The sequence below is a fragment of the Pleurodeles waltl genome, chromosome 6, assembly GCF_031143425.1.
Source record: "Pleurodeles waltl isolate 20211129_DDA chromosome 6, aPleWal1.hap1.20221129, whole genome shotgun sequence".
NCBI classification, from domain to species: Eukaryota; Metazoa; Chordata; class Amphibia; order Caudata; family Salamandridae; genus Pleurodeles; species Pleurodeles waltl.
Window position 1 is genome coordinate 18,392,279 of NC_090445.1, and position 22,383 is coordinate 18,414,661.

The following is a 22,383-nucleotide window of genomic DNA, read 5'->3' on the forward strand; positions in this document are numbered from 1 at the left end:
CAGTTCCTGCAAGGGGGAGGTGATAAGCATCTCCACCCAGTACAGGCTTTGTTACTAGCCACAGAGTGACAAAGGCACTCTCCCCATGTGGCCAGCAACATGTCTCGAGTGTGGCAGGTTGCTAAAACCAGTCAACCTACACGGGTAGTTGGTTAAGGTTTCAGGGGGCACCTCTAAGGTGCCCTCTGGGGTGTATGTTACAATAAAATGTACACTGGCATCAGTGTACATTTATTGTGCTGAGAAGTTTGATACCAAACTTCCCAGTTTTCAGTGTAGCCATTATGGTGCTGTGGAGTTCGTGTTTGACAGACTCCCAGACCATATACTCTTATGGCTATCCTGCACTTACAATGTCTAAGGTTTTGCTTAGACACTGTAGGGGCACAGTGCTCATGCACTTGTGCCCTCACCTATGGTATAGTGCACCCTGCCTTAGGGCTGTAAGGCCTGCTAGAGGGGTGACTTATCTATACTGCATAGGCAGTGTGAGGTTGGCATGGCACCCTGAGGGGAGTGCCATGTCGACTTACTCGTTTTGTCCTCACCAGCACACACAAGCTGGCAAGCAGTGTGTCTGTGCTGAGTGAGGGGTCCCCAGGGTGGCATAAGATATGCTGCAGCCCTTAGAGACCTTTCCTGGCATCAGGGCCTTTGGTACCAGGGGTACCAGTTACAAGGGACTTACCTGGATGCCACAGTGTGCCAATTCTGAAAACAAAAGTACAGGTTAGGGAAAGAACACTGGTGCTGGGGCCTGGTTAGCAGGCCTCAGCACACTTTCAAATCAAAACTTAGCATCAGCAAAGGCAAAAAGTCAGGGGGTAACCATGCCAAGGAGGCATTTCCTTACACAACCCCCCCCAAACGAAAGAGGATGAGACTAACCTTTCCCAAGAGAGTCTTCATTTTCTAAGTGGAAGAACCTGGAAGGGCCATCTGCATTGGCATGGGCAGTCCCAGGTCTGTGTTCCACTATAAAGTCCATTCCCTGTAGGGCAGTGGTTCCCAAACTTTTTCGATCCCCGGCTCCTTTGACCTATTGGCCGTGTTGGCCACGGCTCCCCATTATGTTACTTTTTTTTGGCGGGTGGGGGAACGTAATCCCAGCCTGTACCTGTACCTACACTATTTACAGTTTGACTTCTTTATTCTCTCGTTCAGGTTCCTGAAAACCATTTATTTTAAACTATTTCTTTTCTTTTGTCATAGGGATATTATTAATGGTACTCTGGCGCCCTCCGCTGGTCACAATAATTAATGCAGGGGGTTTTGTTTCCAAAACCACGGTGAAAAGCTACCGATTAAAAGCACCTCCGAGTGGTTTCCAGACTGTGTGCGGCGCCCCTGGCTAATTTTGACGGCGCACCAAGGAGCCGCGGCGCACAGTTTGGGAACCACTGCTGTAGGGAGATGACCACCTCAACAGTTTTGGATTTTCACCTTTCATTTGCATCAGCCATCTGAGAGGTCTGTGGTCAGTTTGAACTACAAAGTGAGTACCAAAGAGGTATGGTCTCAGCTTCTTCAGGGACCAAACCACAGCAAAGGCCTCCCTCTCAATGGCACTCCAACGTTGCTCCCTGGGGAGTAACCTCCTGCTAATGAAAGCAACAGGCTGGTCAAGGCCATAATCATTTGTTTGGGACAAAACTGCCTCTATCCCATGTTCAGAGGCATCTGTCTGCACAATGAACTGCTTGGAGTAATCTGGAGCTTTTAGAACTGGTGCTGTGCACATTGCTTGTTTCAGGGTGTCAAAGGCCTGTTGGCATTCTACAGTCCAGTTTACTTTCATGGGCATTTTCTTGGAGGTAAGTTCTGTGAGGGCTGTCACTATGGATCCATATCCCTTCACAAACCTCCTGTAGTACCCAGTCAAGCCAAGGAATGCCCTGACTTGAGTCTGGGTTTTTGGAGCTGCCCAGGCCAGAATAGTCTGGATCTTAGGCTGGAGTGGCTGAACTTGGCCTCCACCTACAAGGTGTCCCAAGTAAACCACAGTTCCCTGCCCTATCTGGCATTTGGATGCCTTGATAGAGAGGCCTGCTGATTGCAGAGCCTTCAAAACCTTCTTCAGGTGGACCAGGTGATCCTGCCAGCTGGAGCTAAAGACAGCAATATCGTCAAGATAAGCTGCACTAAAGGACTCCAAACCAGCAAGGCTTTGATTCACCAAACTTTGGAAGGTGGCAGGGGCATTCGTTAAACCAAAGGGCATAAAAGTAAACTGATAATGCCCATCAGTTGTGGAGAATGCTGTCTTTTCTTTTGCTCCTGGTGCCATTTTGATTTGCCAGTACCCAGCTGTTAAGTCAAAGGTACTTAAGAATTTGGCAGCACCTAATTTATCAATCAGTTCATCAGCCCTTGGAATGGGATGGGCATCTGTCTTGGTGACAGAATTAAGTCCTCTGTAGTCCACACAAAACCTCATCTCTCTCTTTCCATCTTTGGTGTGAGGTTTGGGGACTAAGACCACTGGGCTAGCCCAGGGGCTGTCAGAGTGCTCAATGACTCCCAATTCCAGCATCTTGTGGACTTCCACTTTGATGCTTTCCTTAACTTGGTCAGACTGTCTGAATATTTTATTTTTGACAGGCATGCTGTCTCCTGTGTCCACATCATGGGTACACAGGTGTGGCTGACCAGGGGTTAGGGAAAAGAGCTCAGCAAACTGTTGCAGGACCTTCCTACAGTCAGATTGCTGTTGGCTAGAGAGGGTGTCCAAATAGATCACTCCATCAACTGAGCATCTTTAGGGGTTGATGAGAGGAGATCAGGGAGAGGTTCACTCTCAGCTTCCTGGTCCTCATCTGTTACCATCAACAGATTCACATCAGCTCTATCATGGAAGAGCTTAAGGCGGTTCACATGGATCACCCTCTTGGGGCTCCTGCTAGTGCCTAGGTCCACCAGGTAGGTGACCTGACTCTTCTTCTCTAGCACTGGGTAAGGGCCACTCCATTTGTCCTGAAGTGCCCTGGGAGCCACAGGCTCCAGAACCCAGACTTTCTGCCCTGGTTGAAATTCAACCATTGCAGCCTTTTGGTCATACCAAAACTTCTGGAGCTGTTGGCCTCAAGGTTTTTACTTGCCTTTTCCATGTACTCTGCCATCCTTGAACGTAGGCCAAGTACATAGTCCACTATGTCTTGTTTAGGCTCATGAAGAGGTCTCTCCCAGCCTTCTTTCACAAGAGCTAGTGGTCCCCTTACAGGGTGGCCAAACAGAAGTTCAAAGGGTGAGAACCCTACTCTCTTCTGAGGCACCTCTCTGTAAGCGAAAAGCAGACATGGCAAGAGGACATCCCATCTCCTTTTGAGTTTTTCAGGGAGCCCCATGATCATGCCTTTTAATGTCTTGTTGAATCTCTCAACAAGGCCATTAGTTTGTGGATGGTATGGTGTAGTGAATTTATAAGTCACTCCACACTCATTCCACATGTGTTTCAGGTATGCTGACATGAAGTTGGTACCTCTGTCAGACACCACCTCCTTAGGGAAACCCACTCTGGTAAAAATACCAATGAGGGCCTTGGCTACTGCAGGGGCAGTAGTCGATCTAAGGGGAATAGCTTCAGGGTATCTAGTAGCATGATCCACTACTACTAGTAGTTACATGTTCCCTGAGGCTGTGGGAGGTTCAAGTGGACCCACTATGTCCACAACCACTCTTTCAAAGGGGACCCCCACCACTGGAAGTGGAATGAGGGGGGCCTTTGGGTGTCCACATGTCTTACCACTGGCTTGACAGGTGGTACAGGAGACACAAAACTCCTTGACTTTCTGGGACATGTTGGGCCAGTAGAAGTGGTTGACTAGTCTCTCCCACGTTTTGGTTTGTCCCAAATACCCAGCAAGAGGAATATCATGGGCTAAGGTCAGTATGAACTCCCTAAACTCCTGAGGCACTACCACTCTCCTAGTGGCACCAGGTTTGGGATCTCTTGCCTCAGTGAAAAGGAGTCCATCTTCCCAATAGACCCTATGTGTTCCAGTTTTCTTGCCATTGGACTCTTCAGCAGCTTGCTGCCTAAGGCCTTCAAGAGAGGGACAGGTTTCTTGCCCCTTACACAACTGCTCCCTTGAGGGTCCCCCTGGGCCTAGGAGCTCAACCTGATAAGGTTCTAACTCCAGAGGCTCAGTTCCATCAGAGGGCAGAACTTCTTCCTGAGAAGAGAGGTTATCTTTTTGTTGTTGTGTTGCAGCTGGTTTCCCAGTTGTCTTTCCTTTTCTCTTGGTAGGCTGGGCCCTTTTTCCAGGCTCCAGCTATACTTTTTCACCCTGAGCCTTGCACTGTGCCCTTGTCTTGACACACACCAGTTCAGGGATACCCAGCATGGCTGCATGGGTTTTCAGTTCTACCCCAGCCCATGCTGAGGACTCCAGGTCATTTCCAAGCAAACAGTCTACTGGGATATTTGAGGAGACCACCACCTGTTTCAGGCCATTGACCCCTCCCCACTCTAAAGTTACCATAGCCATGGGATGTACTTTAGTCTGATTGTCAGCGTTGGTGACTGGATAAGTTTGTCCAGCCAGGTATTGACCATCGGAAACCAGTTTCTCTGTCACCATGGTGACACTGGCACCTGTATCCCTCAGGCCTTCTACACTTGTCCCATTAATTAAGAGCTGCTGCCTGTATTTTTGCATGTTAGGAGGCCAGGCAGCCAGTGTGGCTAAATCCACCCCACCGTCAGAGACTAATGTAGCTTCAATGTGACACCTGATTTGCTCTGGGCACACTGTTGATCCCACTTGGAGACTAGCCATTCCAGTGTTAGCTGGAGTGGAGTTAGAAGTGGTACTTTTCCTGGGACAGGCCTTGTCTCCAGTTTGGTGTCCAGGCTGATAACAGCTTCGACACCAGGCCTTTTTGAGATCAAAGTTTTTACCCTTGTACCCAAAATTGTTTTGTGAAGAGGCTCTGGGCCCACCCTCCTGTGCAGGTTTTTGGGGGCCTGTAGAAGACTCTTTACTATTTTTGTTTTTGGATGTCTCAACACTCTTCCCCTGGGGAGGCTTTGTGACCCCTTTCTTTTGGTCACCCCCTGTGGAAGTCTTGGTCACCCTAGTCTTGACCCAATGGTCCGCCTTCTTTCCCAATTCTTGGGGAGAAATTGGTCCTAGGTCCACCAGATGCTGATGCAGTTTATCATTTGAACAATTACTCAATAGGTGTTCTTTCACAAATAAATTGTACAGCCCATCATAATCATTTACACCACTGCCTTGAATCCAGCCATCCAGTGTTTTCACTGAGTAGTCCACAAAATCAACCCAGGTCTCTCTCGAGGATTTTTGAGCCCCCCTGAATCTAATTCTATACTCCTCAGTGGAGAATCCAAAGCCCTCAATCAGGGTACCCTTCATGAGGTCATAAGATTCTGCATCTTTTCCAGAGAGTGTGAGGAGTCTATCCCTACACTTTCCAGTGAACATTTCCCAAAGGAGAGCACCCCAGTGAGATCTGTTTACTTTTCTGGTTGCACAAGCCCTCTCAAAAGCTGTGAACCATTTGGTGATGTCATCACCATCTTCATGTTTAGTTACAATCCCTTTAGGGATTTTCAACATGTCAGGAGAATCTCTGACCCTATTTATGTTGCTGCCACCATGGATGGGACCAAAACCCATCTCTTTTCTTTCCCTTTCTATGGCAAGGAGCTGTCTCTCCAAAGCCAATCTTTTGGCCATCCTGGCTAGCAGGAGGTCCTCTTCACTGAGGCGATCCTCAGTGATTACAGAGGTGCTGGACCCTCCTGTGAGGGAAGCAGCATCTCTGACTATCACAGTTGGAATCAGGGATTGAGGGTCCCTGATCTCCCTAATTAGGACTGGAAGGGGGAATTCTCCTCCAAGTCACTAACATCATCCTCTGGGTTGTCATCCTCAGAGGGGTTGGCTTTTTCAAACTCTGCCTAAAGCTCCTGGAGCTCTTGTTTGGAGGGTCTTAAGCCAACTGGGATTTTCTTTATTTTGCAGAGAGACCTTAGCTCCCTCATCTTAAGATGGAGGTAAGGTGTGAGGTCGAGTTCCACCACATTCTCTTCTGCACCAGGCATTATGTTTCTAAAAGTTGGAATACTTTTTAAGAATCTAAAACTATTTCTAGAACTTAATTCAAACTTTCTCAAAACGTTTAAACTCTAAAAGAAATGCTAACAGGGACTAACACAAGGCCCTAGCAGGACTTTTAAAAATTTAGAAAAATAGCTCAAATTGCAAAAATCAATTTCTAATGACAATTTTTGGAATTTGTCATGTGATCAGGTATTGGCTGAGTAGTCCAGCAAATGCAAAGTCTTGTACCCCACTGCTGATCCACCAATGTAGGAAGTTGGCTCTGTATGCACTATTTCAAAGTAAGGAATAGTATGCACAGAGTCCAAGGGTTCCCCTTAGAGGTGAGATAGTGGCAAAAAGAGATAATTCTAATGCTCTATTTTGTGGTAGTGTGGTCGAGCAGTAGGCTTATCAAAGGAGTAGTGTTAAACATTTGTTGTACACACACAGGCAATAAATGAGGAACACACACTCAAAGACAATTCCAGGCCAATAGGTTTTTGTATAGAAAAATATATTTTCTTAGTTTATTTTAAGAACCACAGGTTCAAATTTTACATGTAATACTTCAAATGAAAGGTATTGCAGGTAGGTACTTTAGGAACTTTGAATAATCAAAATAGCATACACAGTTTTCAAATAAATCACATATAGCTATTTTAAAACTAGACACTGCAATTTTCAACAGTTCCTGGGGGGAGTAAGAGTTAGTTAGTTTTTGCAGGTAAGTAAACCACCTACGGGGTTCAAGTTTGGGTCCAAAGTAACCCACCGTTGGGGGTTCAGAGCAACCCCAAAGTTACCACACCAGCAGCTCAGGGCCGGTCAGGTGCAGAGGTCAAAGTGGTGCCCAAAACGCATAGGCTTCAATGGAGAAGGGGGTGCCCCGGTTCCAGTCTGCCAGCAGGTAAGTACCCGCGTCTTCGGAGGGCAGACCATGGGGGTTTTGTAGGGCACCGGGGGGGACACAAGTCAGCACAGAAAGTACACCCTCAGCAGCACGGGGGCGGCTGGGTGCAGTGTGCAAACACGTGTCGGGTTTCCAATAGAAATCAATGGGAGACCAAGGGGTCTCTTCAGCGATGCAGGCAGGCAAGGGGGGGGGCTCCTCGGGGTAGCCACCACCTGGTCATGGGAGAGGGCCTCCTGGGGGTCACTCCTGCACTGGAGTTCCGATCTTTCAGGTCCTGGGGGCTGCGGATGTAGAGTCTTTACCAGGCGTCCGGATCTGGGAAGCAGGCAGTCGCGGTCAGGGGGAGCCTCGGGATTCCCTCTGCAGGCGTCGCTGTGGGGGCTCAGGGGGGGGCAACTCTGGCTACTCACAGTCTCGCAGTTGCCGGGGAGTCCTCCCTGAAGTGTTGTTTCTCCACAAGTTGAGCCGGGGCGTCGGGTGCAGAGTAGCAAGTCTCACGCTTCCGGCAGGAAACACAGTTGTTTTAAAGTTGCTCCTTTGAAACAAAGTTGCAGTCTTGGTTGAACAGGGCCGCTGTCCTCGGGAGTTTCTTGGTCCTTCTAGAGCAGGGTAGTCCTCTGAGGATTCAGAGGTCGCTGGTCCCTGGTGAAAGCATCGCTGGAGCAGTGTCTTTAGAAGGGGGGGAGACAGGCCGGTAGAGCTGGGGCCAAAGCAGTTGGTGTCTCCGTCTTCTCTGCAGGGTTTTTCAGCTTAGCAGTCCTCTTCTTCTTAGATTGCAGGAATCTGAGTTCCTAGGTTCAGGGGAGCCCCTAAATACTCGATTTAGGGGTGTGTTTAGGTCTGGGAGGGCAGTAGCCAATGGCTACTAGCCCTGAGGGTGGCTACACCCTGTTTGTGCCTCCTCCCAAGGGGAGGGGGTCACATTCCTATCCCTATTGGGGGAATCCTCCATCTGCAAGATGGAGGATTTCTAAAAGTCAGAGTCACTTCAGCTCAGGTTGCCTTATGGGCTGTCCTGACTGGCCAGTGACTCCTTGTTTTTCTCATTATCTTCTCCGGCCTTGCCGCCAAAAGTGGGGCCGTGGCCGGAGGGGGCGGGCAACTCCACTAGCTGGAATGCCCTGGGGTGCTGTAACAAAGGGGGTGAGCCTTTGAGGCTCACCGCCAGGTGTTACAGTTCCTGCAAGGGGGAGGTGATAAGCATCTCCACCCAGTACAGGCTTTGTTACTAGCCACAGAGTGACAAAGGCACTCTCCCCATGTGGCCAGCAACATGTCTCGAGTGTGGCAGGCTGCTAAAACCAGTCAGCCTACACGGGTAGTTGGTTAAGGTTTCAGGGGGCACCTCTAAGGTGCCCTCTGGGGTGTATGTTACAATAAAATGTATACTGGCATCAGTGTGCATTTATTGTGCTGAGAAGTTTGATACCAAACTTCCCAGTTTTCAGTGTAGCCATTATGGTGCTGTGGAGTTCGTGTTTGACAGACTCCCAGACCATATACTCTTATGGCTACCCTGCACTTACAATGTCTAAGGGTTTGCTTAGACACTGTTGGGGCACAGTGCTCATGCACTTATGCCCTCACCTATAGTATAGTGCACCCTGCCTTAGGGCTGTAAGATCTGCTAGAGGGGTGACTTATCTATACTGCATAGGCAGTGTGAGGTTGGCATGGCACCCTGAGGGGAGTGCCATGTCGACTTAGTCATTTTCTCCCCACCAGCACACACAAGCTGGCAAGCAGTGTGTCTGTGCTGAGTGAGGGGTCCTCAGGGTGGCATAAGATATGCTGCAGCCCTTAGAGACGTTTCCTGACATCAGGGCCCTTGGTACCAGGGGTACCAGTTACAAGGGACTTACCTGGATGCCAGGGCGTGCCAATTGTGAAAACAAAAGTACAGGTTAGGGAAAGAACACTGGTGCTGGGGCCTGGTTAGCAGGCCTCAGCACACTTTCAAATCAGAACTTGGCATCAGCAAAGGCAAAAAGTCAGGGGGTAACCATGCCAAGGAGGCATTTCCTTACAGATTCCATTACGAATCTGACACCAACTTTGACCTCTGCACCCGGCTTGCTCTGTGTTGCTGGTGGTGTGCTTTTGGGCTGTACTTGAAATTTGACCTGTGGACATCCTAACACCCGAAGACTGGAATTGTAAGTCGTGTACTTAACTGCTCTCTGTGTTAACACGTCCCCACCCCCAACCCCAGGACTCTATTGACTCCTATGGAAAATTGCAGTGTCAACTCTTGAAATTGAAAACTGTTTTACCTGAAAAATCAAAACAAAGTACATTTTGATACATGTGCTTGATACATGCTTACAACTGTACTTACCTGCAACTGAGATCCTTTGGTTCTAATGATAAAGTAACAAAATATATTTTTGCTATATAAAAACAATTGGTCTGGAGTTAGTCATTGAGAGTGTGCCTCATTTCTGCCTGTGTGTGTACAACAAATGCTTGACACTACCCTCTTATAAGCCTAACTGCTCAACCACACTACCACAAAAGAGAGCATTAGTATTATCTACTTTAGCCTCTGTTAAGCCTCTGGGGAACCCCTGGAGTCTGCGCACCCTATACCTCATTTTGTTATAGTATATACAGAGCCAGCTTCCTTCATCCTGTGTGTTTTATACAGTGCACTCAGTGTTCACTGCAGTTTCTGGATTCTCTGTGCCATCCTCTGGCTCCACCTTGCCAGGCCCTGGATCCGGAGTGGCGCGGTGTGGTACAGGTGTGCCCCTATGTGTTCCCTGTGCGCTCAGGTTCCACAGCGGCAGAATGTGGATCCTCTGTGGCATCCTCTGGTTTAAGTGTGCCACGTCCTGTGTAAGGAGGGAGGTCATTTACATGCAGATGCTGCCAAAGCCGGATCTCAGTGCAGCTGCTGATGTACCTGATATCAGGCGTGACAGTGAGATATACGTGACTGGTGCCATGTTATGCGGAATCAGCATTACAGAAGATTGCGATCCAGCGGGTACGGTGTTGCTACCGCCTATGCATATACATTGGGACTTGTGTAAGTGGTGCCAGAGCGCGGCCTCTATTTTTAAGGATAATATCATACTTCCTGAAGTGCTGGAGCGGCATCCATTCTCTGCCCAGTATGTCTCTGCCTCTTCCCTCTCATTCCTTCTCATCTCTCTCTTATGTTTCTACTTATACCTGCTACCTCTCCTGGGGTATAAGTCCTCACCCGTGACTCTCCAGCCATCTCTATCTTGGGCTTTTCTTTCAATCTGACTTATGTTTCTATTGACATTTTGAGCCTGATTCTGAGTTTGCGAGTCAGAGGACCCAGTCGCCAAACCCACCGGGTGGAGGCGGCCGTCATGCCGACGGCCTCCCCTCTTCATACTACGGTGTTCTCACTGGGCTGACTGGCGAGAACCTCGTAACCTCGTATTACGAAGTTCCCGCCGATCAGCCCGGCGGGAACAGAGTTATGGTATTGGACTCAGCTCCCTTACCAATACCATAGCACAACAGCACCCTTCGAATGACCATGTCATGGGCAGTACAGGGGCCCCCTGTGGCCCCCAGCACAATCTTCCCGCCAGCCTTTCCATGGTGTTTGAACCGCCATAGAAAGGGTGGTGGAAAGAGGACTCGTGATCAGCTTGGCAGCGCTGAACTCAGCACCTCTGTGGCTGACCATGAATACGACCGCCGTTAGTCCATCAGGGAACCATGTTCCTGACAGGACATCAGTCCTCTGACGATCCGGCCCCCAGGGTTGTGATGTGGTGGTCCGACTTCCACCGTGAGGCTGGCGGTCTCAAGATCATCAGCCTCGTAATGATGCCCTAGATTCCTCACTTAAACCACTCCTTGATCTTCCTTTTTCAGGGGAATGATGTTATATCTGCGCGGAGCCCATTTCACCAAATCAACAGAGATGGAAGCCTGCTTTTGCCACTGCCCTCCGCCAGTGACTCTGGGCTCTTCATCTGCACAGCTACCAACGTGGCCGGTGTCTCCCGGCAGGAGATCCGGCTCTCCGTCTACAGTAAGGGAATTGCAAGCATGGCATCTGCAGCATGTGTAAACTATGAGCATGAAAAGTTTAGAGTTATAAAAGAGATGTATAGAATTAATTCAATTACATTTTAATAAAAATTGTTACATTATTGTTCAAATTGCAAATAGCTGGGTTAAATATTTTATAATTCAATAATAAATATGTACTACTTTATATATTTTTTAAAAAGATAATTATATTTATTTATATTTATAACTATTTAAAATGATTGAATGTATTTTTTAAAAAAATTCCTATGGGTTTTATTTTAATTCCCTACCACCATTATTTTCTCTGGGAGTGTGCTACACCGGTAGCGGTTGGCCATGTGTGGCGCTGAACTTACTACTGTTTTTTCATAAGTAGTAACTTACTCTCAGACTTTGTGAAAAAAGCAAAAAGTAGTAAACATACTCAAAAGTGTACATTACTCAAAAGTGTAAGTCACCTTTCTGAATCGGGCACATTGTTTTTAACTGCACATCTACATCCCTTGACAATGTATATATCATGTAACATTTACATACGTATATTTGCCTTGGCGATACAGTGGTTAGTTGATATTCTGAAGTTTGTATGTTTATTGTCGATATTGGTGACCTTGATATTCTGACGTATAACTGCTAGGGAGATCTGCACAGGCAGCAACACGTGTCAAGGGTTCAGCATCTAACAAGGGAACCCAAAATCATACATGCCAACAGACCTGATTCCCAATTTATAAGGCCAAAATGGCTTTATTTTCACTGTCTCGTGCCTAAAATTGCCTTTGCCTCGATGTATGTCAATGGGGAAAAGAACTCTTCCGATTGTTCTTCCAAATGTTCCCTCTTTCTGGTGTCAAATTGTTGACATGTCTTCAAAATGTAAAGGCGATAAGATAGAAAACTCCACGCAGTGGCCTAAGTGTTCCCTAACTCTACAAAACAGGGCAGAGTATTAGGTCTGTGACCACCCGTTGCTTCAAATGAGCCATCCCTGTAGACCAGAGGTCATCAAATTGGGGGGCCTTAAATGATCCCAAGGGGGGCAACAGGCTGTGGCCAAATGAAGCATTACGCTGCTAACAGGACTTTGCTTTAAGTTGAAAGATCAGCAGCAGTAACCCGCTCTGTAATGGGCCACCACTGACATGTTTTGTTATTTTTATCCAAGCTGGAAGAATGTTCCAAAAGGGAAGGGGGCTCCAAATACTCTTCAAAGCCCCCACCTCCACTTCTGACAATTACACTGTCAACAGTGGCGTAGCGTGGGGGGTGCAGGGGGGGCCGGCCGCACCGGGCGCAACATCTGGGGGGGGGCGTGCTCGCACTCGCGTGTGCTAAAATCCACAGGTTAGGGGGCGCAAATTACTTGCCTTGCCCCGGGTGCTGACAACCCACGCTACGCCACTGACTGTCAATACCTTTACAAGTTATTAAGGCCTGCCTGACCAGAATAGTATACTCGGGATCATGTATTTCATTGCATATTTAAAACAGTAACGTAATATAACTGCAATATTTAAATAAGTGTAGACATATTTTAACATTGCCAATTTAATAGAATAATTTTGAAAAATTCAGAGGAGGGCTGGATGATTTATTTTTCTCTGGGGGGATGCAGCATTAAAAAGTTTGAAGACCGCTACTGTAGGCCATGCTGACCGCAAGATCTGATGTGTAACTGTGCATGTGTGGGTAACCTAGGGATCTCCCATCTGGCTTATGATGACTGGCTTGCGGCTGATAGTGCCAGATGGCCAAAAGGCATAGCTGCCAGGTGCCTGGTACAAGAAGCATGGAGCTATAGCTTCTGAAGTGAAGGGAGGTCATGTAGAGACCTTCAGATCAGCATGTCAGTCGCCTAATCTATGTGACCGTTATGTTTCTTAATGCTTACCCCTTCTAGCCAAACCGAGGATTACCAGCAGCCAATCACAGGATGTGCAAGAGCCGCCAGGACCAATCAAGATGGTGGGAGTACTGGGGATGCAGGTTACGCTGCCCTGCGAGGTCCATGGGTCACCTGCTCCCCAGGTGGTCTGGAAGAGGGGTGGGCTCCCTCTGCCCATCGCTTCACCCAGGTGAGAGCTGCATGCACACTGCATCGAGATGCTGCTTTTGAGGGTTAACACTTGGACTAAGGATAAGGCCGGCTTGAAAGGGAAGTGTTATCAGATTGTCTTCAACTTGATAGATGTCTTCTTCTTCCTTGGCGGAATTATGTAAGCAAGTCCTTTACAGATTTAGGCTTATCCAACTTCTTTCACGCATCGCTCACTTTAACTAAATCTCATGAATCGCTGGTCAGAAACAGTTTTATGGAGTTTAGTCTCAATCACTGCCTGGACCGGGCGTGTGCTAAGGTGACAGTGAAGAAATACTTCATCGCTCCGGCTGCTTCCAGCCCAGTGTTTTATCTTGCCTTGGTTCTAACATAGTGGGAAAGATTGCTTCTTTTTCCTGTTAGAGAAGGCACAGTGTGGAGATTGTTAGGCTTTTATGAGGGCGTCTACTACTGGCATTCTAACCCGCCCTTGTGATGGGACATCTCAGGTTACCCATCATTTTTTGTACATTTTTATAAAACCTTTTTTATCTTAAAAAGCCATTTTTAGGGGATTCTGACACTTTGACGTATAAAGAACTGGTATTGTATTTGCATCTCATAGGGAGCCCTGTTTGTATTCTTACGGTATGTTCCTTCCTTAAATCCGCACTCAGAAACAGAAAATCAGTGGAAGGCTGAGCTTCAGGTGGGCAAGGGGCACTCAACGCAGGTTAGAATTGCACAATTATTTTCTTAGGTCAGCAAGGTTTGGTTCTCCACAAAGATGTTCTACCTTCACAAATTCTTAGTTTAATGGCAATAGACTGTATTTAGCATGTTTTATTGTAAAATTTGCTTTGATTTGTTTGTATGAGTTTTTCCGTATTTCTTTTATGGTTTCATGAAAACTGAATAAAGATTTCTTGAATTGAATTGAAGTGGGTTTTAGGAGGTAGGGATAGGGGATTAAAAAAGAGTTACATAAGAAAAAATAATTATGGGCCCGATTAACAAAGGTAAACGTAGACCTGAAGTCTAAACTTAGGGCCCAGTTCACAAAGATAAACTTAGACTTTTGGTCTAAATTTAGAACAAAAGTCTAAGTTTGCGACTTTGGGAATTGACAAAGGGCATTTACGAGTACTATCTTTAGGTCCGCGCTTAGGACGGATTGTGCAGACCTAAAAATAGTACTAGTAAATGCCCTTTGTGAATTCCCAAGGTCGTAAACATAGACTTTTGGTCTAAGTTTAGACCAAAGCTCGAAGTTTACCTTTGTGAATCAGGCCCTAAGTTTAGTCTTCAGGTCTAAGTTTACCTTTGTGAATCGGGGCCTTGGACTTCAGGTCTAAAGTTAGACTTCAGATCTAAAGTTAGACTTTAGGTCTAAACTTGTATTTCAGGACGAAAATTACCTTTGTGATCAAGCCCTAAATGTCTAAATGAACCCTTAGACCCCCAAAGCTGATTATAAAAGATATGTTCTAATTCTGACTGTCAACACCAAAATTAATCTATGAACAACTTTGAAACATTATTGTGAAAATTGGCAATGCATTGGTAGTTTCATAAGCTCAACAATGTGGAAGCAACAAGCGTGCACGATTGGAAGATGTTGTCCCACCACATTCACAACAAAGTTACAGAAAAAAGTAGTTTGCAAGGACTGAAGTAAGAGCAGAAACATATGCCCTAGGTATGAAAGCTGGAAGAAACAGAATGAAAGAACAAATGTAGCTCATGAAGTGAAGGAGAAGAAAAGACCAGAAATACCCAGAAGACCATGGCAGGAGAACAAAGTGTGCTACAAATGTGGGTTAACATTTCCACATCCAGGAGTCTGTCCGGCACATGGTCAAATGAAGCAAATGTGGAAGGAACAACCCCTTGCCATCTGTATGTAAGACCAAAGGACTGTTTGGGGTAAATAAAAGAAAACATGAGACATGGCGAAGAAGAAACAGAAGATCCTGAATACATAAAACAACTGGAAAATGACACGGAAGATGTGCTGTCAAAAGAAATTTATAGAGCATTGTCATTTGATAGACGACAAAGAAGAAGAACAGATTAATTTAGCGGATCGGAGTAAGATGCAAAATGGCTTCTGTGAAATTACAAATAGGACAGTGTACGGCAAAGTTTGTGCTAGACAGTGGAGCGGCGTGCCTAACTGAGTACCAAAGAATGGACAATAAACATGTTTTCCAATGGGGAGCATAACATATAGTTGAGAATCTGGACACGATTCAAGAAGCAATAACCCATGGAAACATTGTTTCACAAGAACAGATACATGTACTCAAAAGTGACATACCAGGTCTGTGCCCATTAATATAACATCACAGACTATGGGGCTTAGGGCCTGATTTAGAGTTTGGTGGATGGGGTTACTTCGTCACAAGCGTGACTGATATCCCATCCGCCGTATTACGATGTCCATTAGAATCGTAATGTGGCGGACGGGATATCCGTCACTTTGTGATGGAGCAACCCCATCCACCAAACTCTAACTCAGGCCCTTAGTGACTTGACAAGTAACTTTGCACATCAATGAAGCTGTTCATCCAGTAGCTCAAAGTCCCAAAATACCATCAATACAGCTTTAAAAAAACAGAGGAAGAATTGCGAAATGTATTGAAACAGGGTACAGTTTAAATAGTATCAGGACCAATGCTATGAGTTTCCTCAATAGTTGCAAAGGCCAAAAAAGGAAGGGACAAAACTTGCAGCTGGTTAGATCTGTGCATTCCAGCTACAGCAACAGGTAGAAGGTAGCCCAGGACCAGGGGACACGAGGAGCTTCCTGAATGGAGTGACTGTCCTTCCTACGTTAGATCTGCTCAACGGCAATCACCAGCTAGAGGTAGACAAATAACCAAGGTCTCTAACAGGCTTCTCAACGCTTCTGGTATTATTTCAGCACAAAAGGCTCCATTTTCATATATCATCAGCCACAGAAATTTTTCAAGACACCAACAGGAAAATTATAAGACATGTTAAAAACAGCTTGTGTTATAGCGATGGCGTATGATACTCTTGTATTTGGAAAGACACAAGTGGGATGGACACACATTAAATGAGGTGTGCACCGGACTCTTTGAAATGCAGGACTAACATTGAATGAGGAAAAGCGTGAGTTTAAAAAGAAAGAGTTGACGTGTTTTGGGTACAAATTTTCTAAGGAAGGAAATGAAACCAGATCTAAATAAACAAAAGACATTTCATGAAATAGGCCAAATTATGTATCTGATATATGTTCCTTTTTAGCAACCTCAAGTTACTGTGCAAGATTAATACCACAATTTCCACAATTAGCGCACCGTTTAGACAACTGACGAAGAAGGGACTTGTATTCAGCTGGACTCAAGGGCATAATGAAGTGTTCTATGAGATAAAAGAGATTGTTTCATTTCTCAAAGCTCGTGGCTTATTTCATCCGCAGCTGCGTAAAGGACTGACTGTTGATGCACGTCCAGTTGGCTTTGGAGCAGTACTGGCCCAACGTAGACCAGGCAGAGATCCGCCAAGATACATCCTTTCATACGCAAGCCAGAGTTTGACTGAAATAGAGTAAGCATACTCTCAAGCGGAAAAAGAAAGTCTGGCTTTGGTGTGGGTTTGTGATCTGAATCATCTATTTATTTATTAGAAGCCATAGTAACAGACAACCAAGCACTCCTCACAAAATATGGACACACAAAGAATAATATATGAGCAAGGCGTATGGGTATGACTTTTAAGATTATTCAGCCGATTAAATTTCACGTCCTCCATTGCCTTACACTAGAGACGAGCCGGATGAAAATCACCCACTACCAGAATAGCACATACATTCCATAATCCAATAGTCAACCGCAGACAAAATAATGAGAGGATGTGGAAACACTAAAGATGTCGCGAGCATACAAGAAGTAATTATAGAGCAATTCACATAGAGAAGTGGAGACACGGTAACTCTGCTACAAAGTTTCAGAGTGGAAGGAAAAGTAGTGAAATGTTAACATAAAAACAAATACAAAGGAAGCTGACAACAACACCAGATGGAATACGAAGAAGTCCCAAAATTGAGATACCGCAAAGCTTGCGCAACACAATACAATCTTATCATTTGTGTCGAGCAGTAGGGAGGCCAGATTCGGATGCTAAACTAATTATGACAGCTATCAGGCATCGTTGACTTCAATGGAGTAGTTAAGATTTCCGATTGTCCGAAGAGTTTCTCCCACTTATGCCAAACCTGTACTTCCAGTTCAGGGTGGAGTGTTTGCAGAACGGAGAACAGTGACTACTCAGAAATCTGACAATGGACCGCCATTTAATGCAGATGAATATCAGCGTTTTGTGAGATATATGTGCAACAATCGCAGGAAAACTACCCCAATGTGCCCTGAAGCAGCTCTATTGAGCAATTAATGGTTTTAATTGAAAAGACTAGACAAAGAACACAATAGTGTCAATTCATGCTGCACCAGACAGTGAGTCAAATATTGCATAGCTACCGAGTGCCTCCTTGTGCTATCACAGCGAATACTCCTCCCAAAGTAATATTTGGTTGATTAAATAGGATTCTCAAATTCTCCACCAATATTAGTGCCAAACTTAACAAAGTGGCAGAGCATATCAGAAGTGTCAAACAAAGAATGAAAGATTATTCAGATTCCAGATGCCATGATAAAGTCTTGGATGTTAGGCCAAGAGATTTGCTGCTCGTGAAGGAGCCCAGCTGAAGAAGATTGAGAGTGTGCTGGGATCCTGCTAACCAGGCCCCAGCACCAGTGTTCTTTCACAAAATCTGTACCTTTGTTTCCACAATTGGCACACCCAGGGCACTCAGGCAAGTCCCTTGGAAAAAGTACCCATGGTACCATGGGCCCTGTGGCCAAGGAAGGTCCCCAAGGGCTGCACCATGTATTATGCTACCCTGAGAGACCCCTCACCTAACACATGCACACTGCCATTGTAAATTGTGTGTGTTGGTGGGGAGAAAAAGGCAAAGTCGACATGGCACCCCTCTCAGGGTGCCATGCCCACAACCCACTGCCTGTGGCATAGGTAAGACACCCCTCTAGCAGCTCATACAACCCTAAGGCAGGGTGCACGATACCACAGGTGAGGGCATAGCTGCATGAGAAATATGCCCCTACAGTGTCTAAGTCCATTCTTAGATGTTGTAACTGCAGTATGGTCTGGGAGTTTGTCATTACGAACTCCACAGCTCCATAATGGCTACACTGGCTACACTGAATGCTGGGAAGTTTGATATCAAACTTCTCAGCACAGTAAACCTCCACTGATACCAATGTGGGGTTTATTAAACAATGCACCCAGAGGGCATCTTAGAGATGCCTCCTGCATTTTACCCAATCCTTTAGTGCAGGACTGTAAGGAAATGCCTCCTTGGCATGGTTACCCCCTGACTTTTTGCCTTTGCTGATGCTATGTTTTGAATTGAAAGTGTGCTGAGGCCTGCTAACCAGGACCCAGCACCAGTGTTCTTTCCCTAACCTGTACTTTTGTTTAACACAATTGGCACACCCTGGCATCCAGGTAAGTCCCTTGTAACTGGTACCCCTGGTACCAAGGGCCCTGATGCCAGGGAAGGTCTCTAAGGGCTGCAGCATAGCTTATGCCACCCTGGGGACCCCTCACTCAGCACAGACACACTGCTTGCCAGCTTGTGTGTGCTGGTGAGAACAAAACGAGTAAGTCGACATGGCACTCCCCTCAGGGTGCCATGCCAACCTCTCACTGCCTATGCAGTATAGATAAGTCACCCCTCTAGCAGGCCTTACAGCCCTAAGGCAGGGTGCACTATACCATAGGTGAGGGCACCAGTGCATGAGCACTGTGCCCCTACAGTGTCTAAGCAAAACCTTAGACATTGTAAGTGCAGGGTAGCCATAAGAGTATATGGTCTGGGAGTCTGTCAAACACGAACTCCACAGCACCATAATGGCTACACTGAAAACTGGGAAGTTTGGTATCAAACTTCTCAGCACAATACATGCACACTGATGCCAGTGTACATTTTATTGTAAAATACACCCCAGAGGGCACCTTAGAAGCTCCCCCTGAAACCTTAACCAACTACCTGTGTAGGCTGACTGGTTCTAGCAGCCTGCCACACTCGAGACATGTTGCTGGCCACATGGGGAGAGTGCCTTTGTCACTCTGTGGCCTGTAACAAAGCCTGCACTGGGTGGAGATGCTATCACCTCCCCCAGGCAGGAGCTGTAACACCTGGCGGTGAGCCTCAAAGGCTTACCCCCTTTGTTCCAGCACCGCAGGGCACTCCAGCTAGTGGAGTTGCCCGCCCCCTCCGGCCACGGCCCCACTTTTGGCAGCAAGGCCGGAGGAGATAATGAGAATAACAAGGAGGAGTCACTGGCCAGTCAGGACAGCCCCTAAGGTGTCCTGAGCTGAAGTGACTCTAACTTTTAGAAATCCTCCATCTTGCAGATGGAGGATTCCCCCAATAGGGATAGGATTGTGACCCCCCTCCCCTTGGGAGGAGGCACAAAGAGGGTGTACCCACCCTCAGGGCTAGTAGCCATTGGCTAATAACCCCCCAGACCTAAACACGCCCTTAAATTTAGTATTTAAGGGCTCCCCTGAACCTAAGAATTTAGATTCCTGCAACTACAAGAAGAAGAGGACTGCTGAGCTGAAAGACCCCTGCAGAAGAAGAAAAGAAGACACCAACTGCTTTGGCACCAGTCCTACCGGCCTGTCTCCTGCCTTCTAAAGAACCCTGCTCCAGCGACGCTTTCCCCAGGACCAGCGACCTCTGAATCCTCAGAGGACTGCCCTGCTTCAAGAGAAACAAGAAATTCCCGAGGACAGTGGTCCTGTTCCAAAAAGACTGCAACTTTGTTTCAGAGGAGCAGATTTAAAGACCCCTGCAATCCCCGCAAGAAGCGTGAGACTTGCAACACTGCACCCGGCGACCCCGACTCGACTGGTGGAGAACTAACACCTCAGGGAGGACCCTCCGGCGACTCCGAGACTGTGAGTAACCAAAGTTGTCCCCCCTGAGCCCCCACAGCGACGCCTGCAGAGGGAATCCCCAGGCTCCCCCTGACCGCGACTGCCTGACTCTAAAATCCCGACGGCTGGAAAAGACCCTGCACCCGCAGCCCCCAGCACCTGAAGGATCGGAACTCCAGTGCAGGAGTGACCCCCAGGAGGCCCTCTCCCTTGCCCAGGAGGTGGCTACCCCGAGGAGCCCCCCCTTGCCTGCCTGCACCGCTGAAGAGACCCCTTGGTCTCCCATTGACTCCTTTTGGAAACCCGACGCTTGTTTGCACACTGCACCCGGCCGCCCCCGTGCTGCTGAGGGTGTACTTTTTGTATGGACTTGTGTCCCCCCCGGTGCCCTACAAAACCCCCCTGGTCTGCCCTCCGAAGACGCGGGTACTTACCTGCTGGCAGACTGGAACCGGGGCACCCCCTTCTCTCCATTGAAGCCTATGCGTTTTGGGCACCACTTTGAACTCTGCACCTGACCGGCCCTGAGCTGCTGGTGTGGTAACTTTGGCGTTGCTCTGAACCCCCAACGGTGGGCTACCTTGGACCCCAATTTGAACCCCATAGGTGGTTTACTTACCTGCAAGAACTAACATTACTTTACCTCCCCTAGGAACTGTGAAAATTGCACTGTGTCCACTTTTAAAACAGCTAAATGTGTTTTATGTAAAAAGTATATATGCTATTGTGATTATTCAAAGTTCCTAAAGTACTTACCTACAATACCTTTCAAATGAGAAATTACATGTAGAATTTGAACCTGTGGTTCTTAAAATAAACTAAGAAAAGATATTTTTCTATCACAAAAACCTATTGGCTTGGAATTGTCTCTGAGTGTGTGTTCCTCATTTATTGCCTGTGTGTATGTACAACAAATGCTTAACACTACTCCTTTGATAAGCCTACTGCTCGACCACACTACCACAAAATAGAGCATTAGTATTATCTCTTTTTGCCAATATCTTACCTCTAAGGGGAACCCTTGGACTCTGTGCATACTATTCCTTACTTTGAAATAGTGCATACAGAGCCAACTTCCTACATTGGTGGATCAGCGGTGGGGTACAAGACTTTGCATTTGCTGGACTACTCAGCCAATACCTGATCACACGACAAATTCCAAAAATTGTCATTAGAAATTGATTTTTGCAATTTGAGCTATTTTTCTAAATTCTTAAAAGTCCTGCTAGGGCCTTGTGTTAGTCCCTGTTTAGCATTTCTTTTAGAGTTTAAAAGTTTGTGAAAGTTTGAATTAGAACCTAGAACTAGTTTTAGATTCTTAAAAAGTATTCCAACTTTTAGAAGCATAATGTAGGAAGTTGGCTCTGTATGTGCTATTTCAAAGTATGGAATAGCATGCACAGAGTCCAAGGGTTCCCCTTAGAGGTAAAATAGTGGTAAAAAATAGATAATACTAATGCTCTATTTTGTGGTAGTGTGGTCGAGCAGTAGGCTTATCCAAGGAGTAGTGTTAAGCATTTGTTGTACATACACCTAGACAATAAATGAGGTACACACACTCAGAGACAAATCCAGCCAATAGGTTTTGTTATAGAAAAATATCTTTTCTTAGTTTATTTTAAGAACCACAGGTTCAAATTCTACATGTAATATCTCATTCGAAAGGTATTGCAGGTAAGTACTTTAGGAACTTTAAATCATAAAAATTGCATGTATACTTTTCAAGTTATTGACAAATAGCTGTTTTTAAAAGGGGACACTTAGTGCAATTTTCACAGTTCCTGGGGGAGGTAAGTTTTTGTTAGTTTTACCAGGTGTAGGAAGTTGGCTCTGTATTTGCTATTTCAAAGTAAGGAATAGCATGCACAGAGTCCAAGGGTTCCCCTTAGAGGTAAAATAGTGGTAAAAATAGATAATACTAATGCTCTATTTTGTGGTAGTGTGGTCGAGCAGTAGGCTTATCCAAGGAGTAGTGTTAAGCATTTGTTGTACATACACATAGACAATAAATGAGGTACACACACTCAGAGACAAATCCAGCCAATAGGTTTTGTTATAGAAAAATATCTTTTCTTAGTTTATTTTAAGGACCACAGGTTCAAATTCTACATGTAATATCTCATTTGAAAGGTATTGCAGGTAAGTACTTTAGGAACTTCAAATCATAAAAATTGCATGTATACTTTTCAAGTTATTGACAAATAGCTGTTTTAAAAGTGGACACAGTGCAATTTTCACAGTTCCTAGGGGAGGTAAGTTTTGGTTAGTTTCACCAGGTAAGTAAGACACTTACAGGGTTCAGTTCTTGGTCCAAGGTAGCCCACCGTTGGGGGTTCAGAGCAACC

General features: G+C 46.2%; 1 protein-coding gene across 2 annotated transcripts in view; it reads left to right on the forward strand.

The window, feature by feature from the left end:
• HMCN2 (hemicentin 2) overlaps positions 1 to 22,383 on the forward strand; it is an 816,728-nt gene that overhangs the window by 232,735 nt on the left and 561,610 nt on the right. For both annotated transcript variants that reach the window (XM_069237054.1, XM_069237056.1), the window contains exons 21-22: positions 10,846 to 11,005; positions 12,908 to 13,082. In XM_069237054.1, coding sequence (XP_069093155.1) covers positions 10,846 to 11,005; positions 12,908 to 13,082 — 335 coding nt within the window. The remainder of the gene's footprint in view (positions 1 to 10,845; positions 11,006 to 12,907; positions 13,083 to 22,383) is intronic.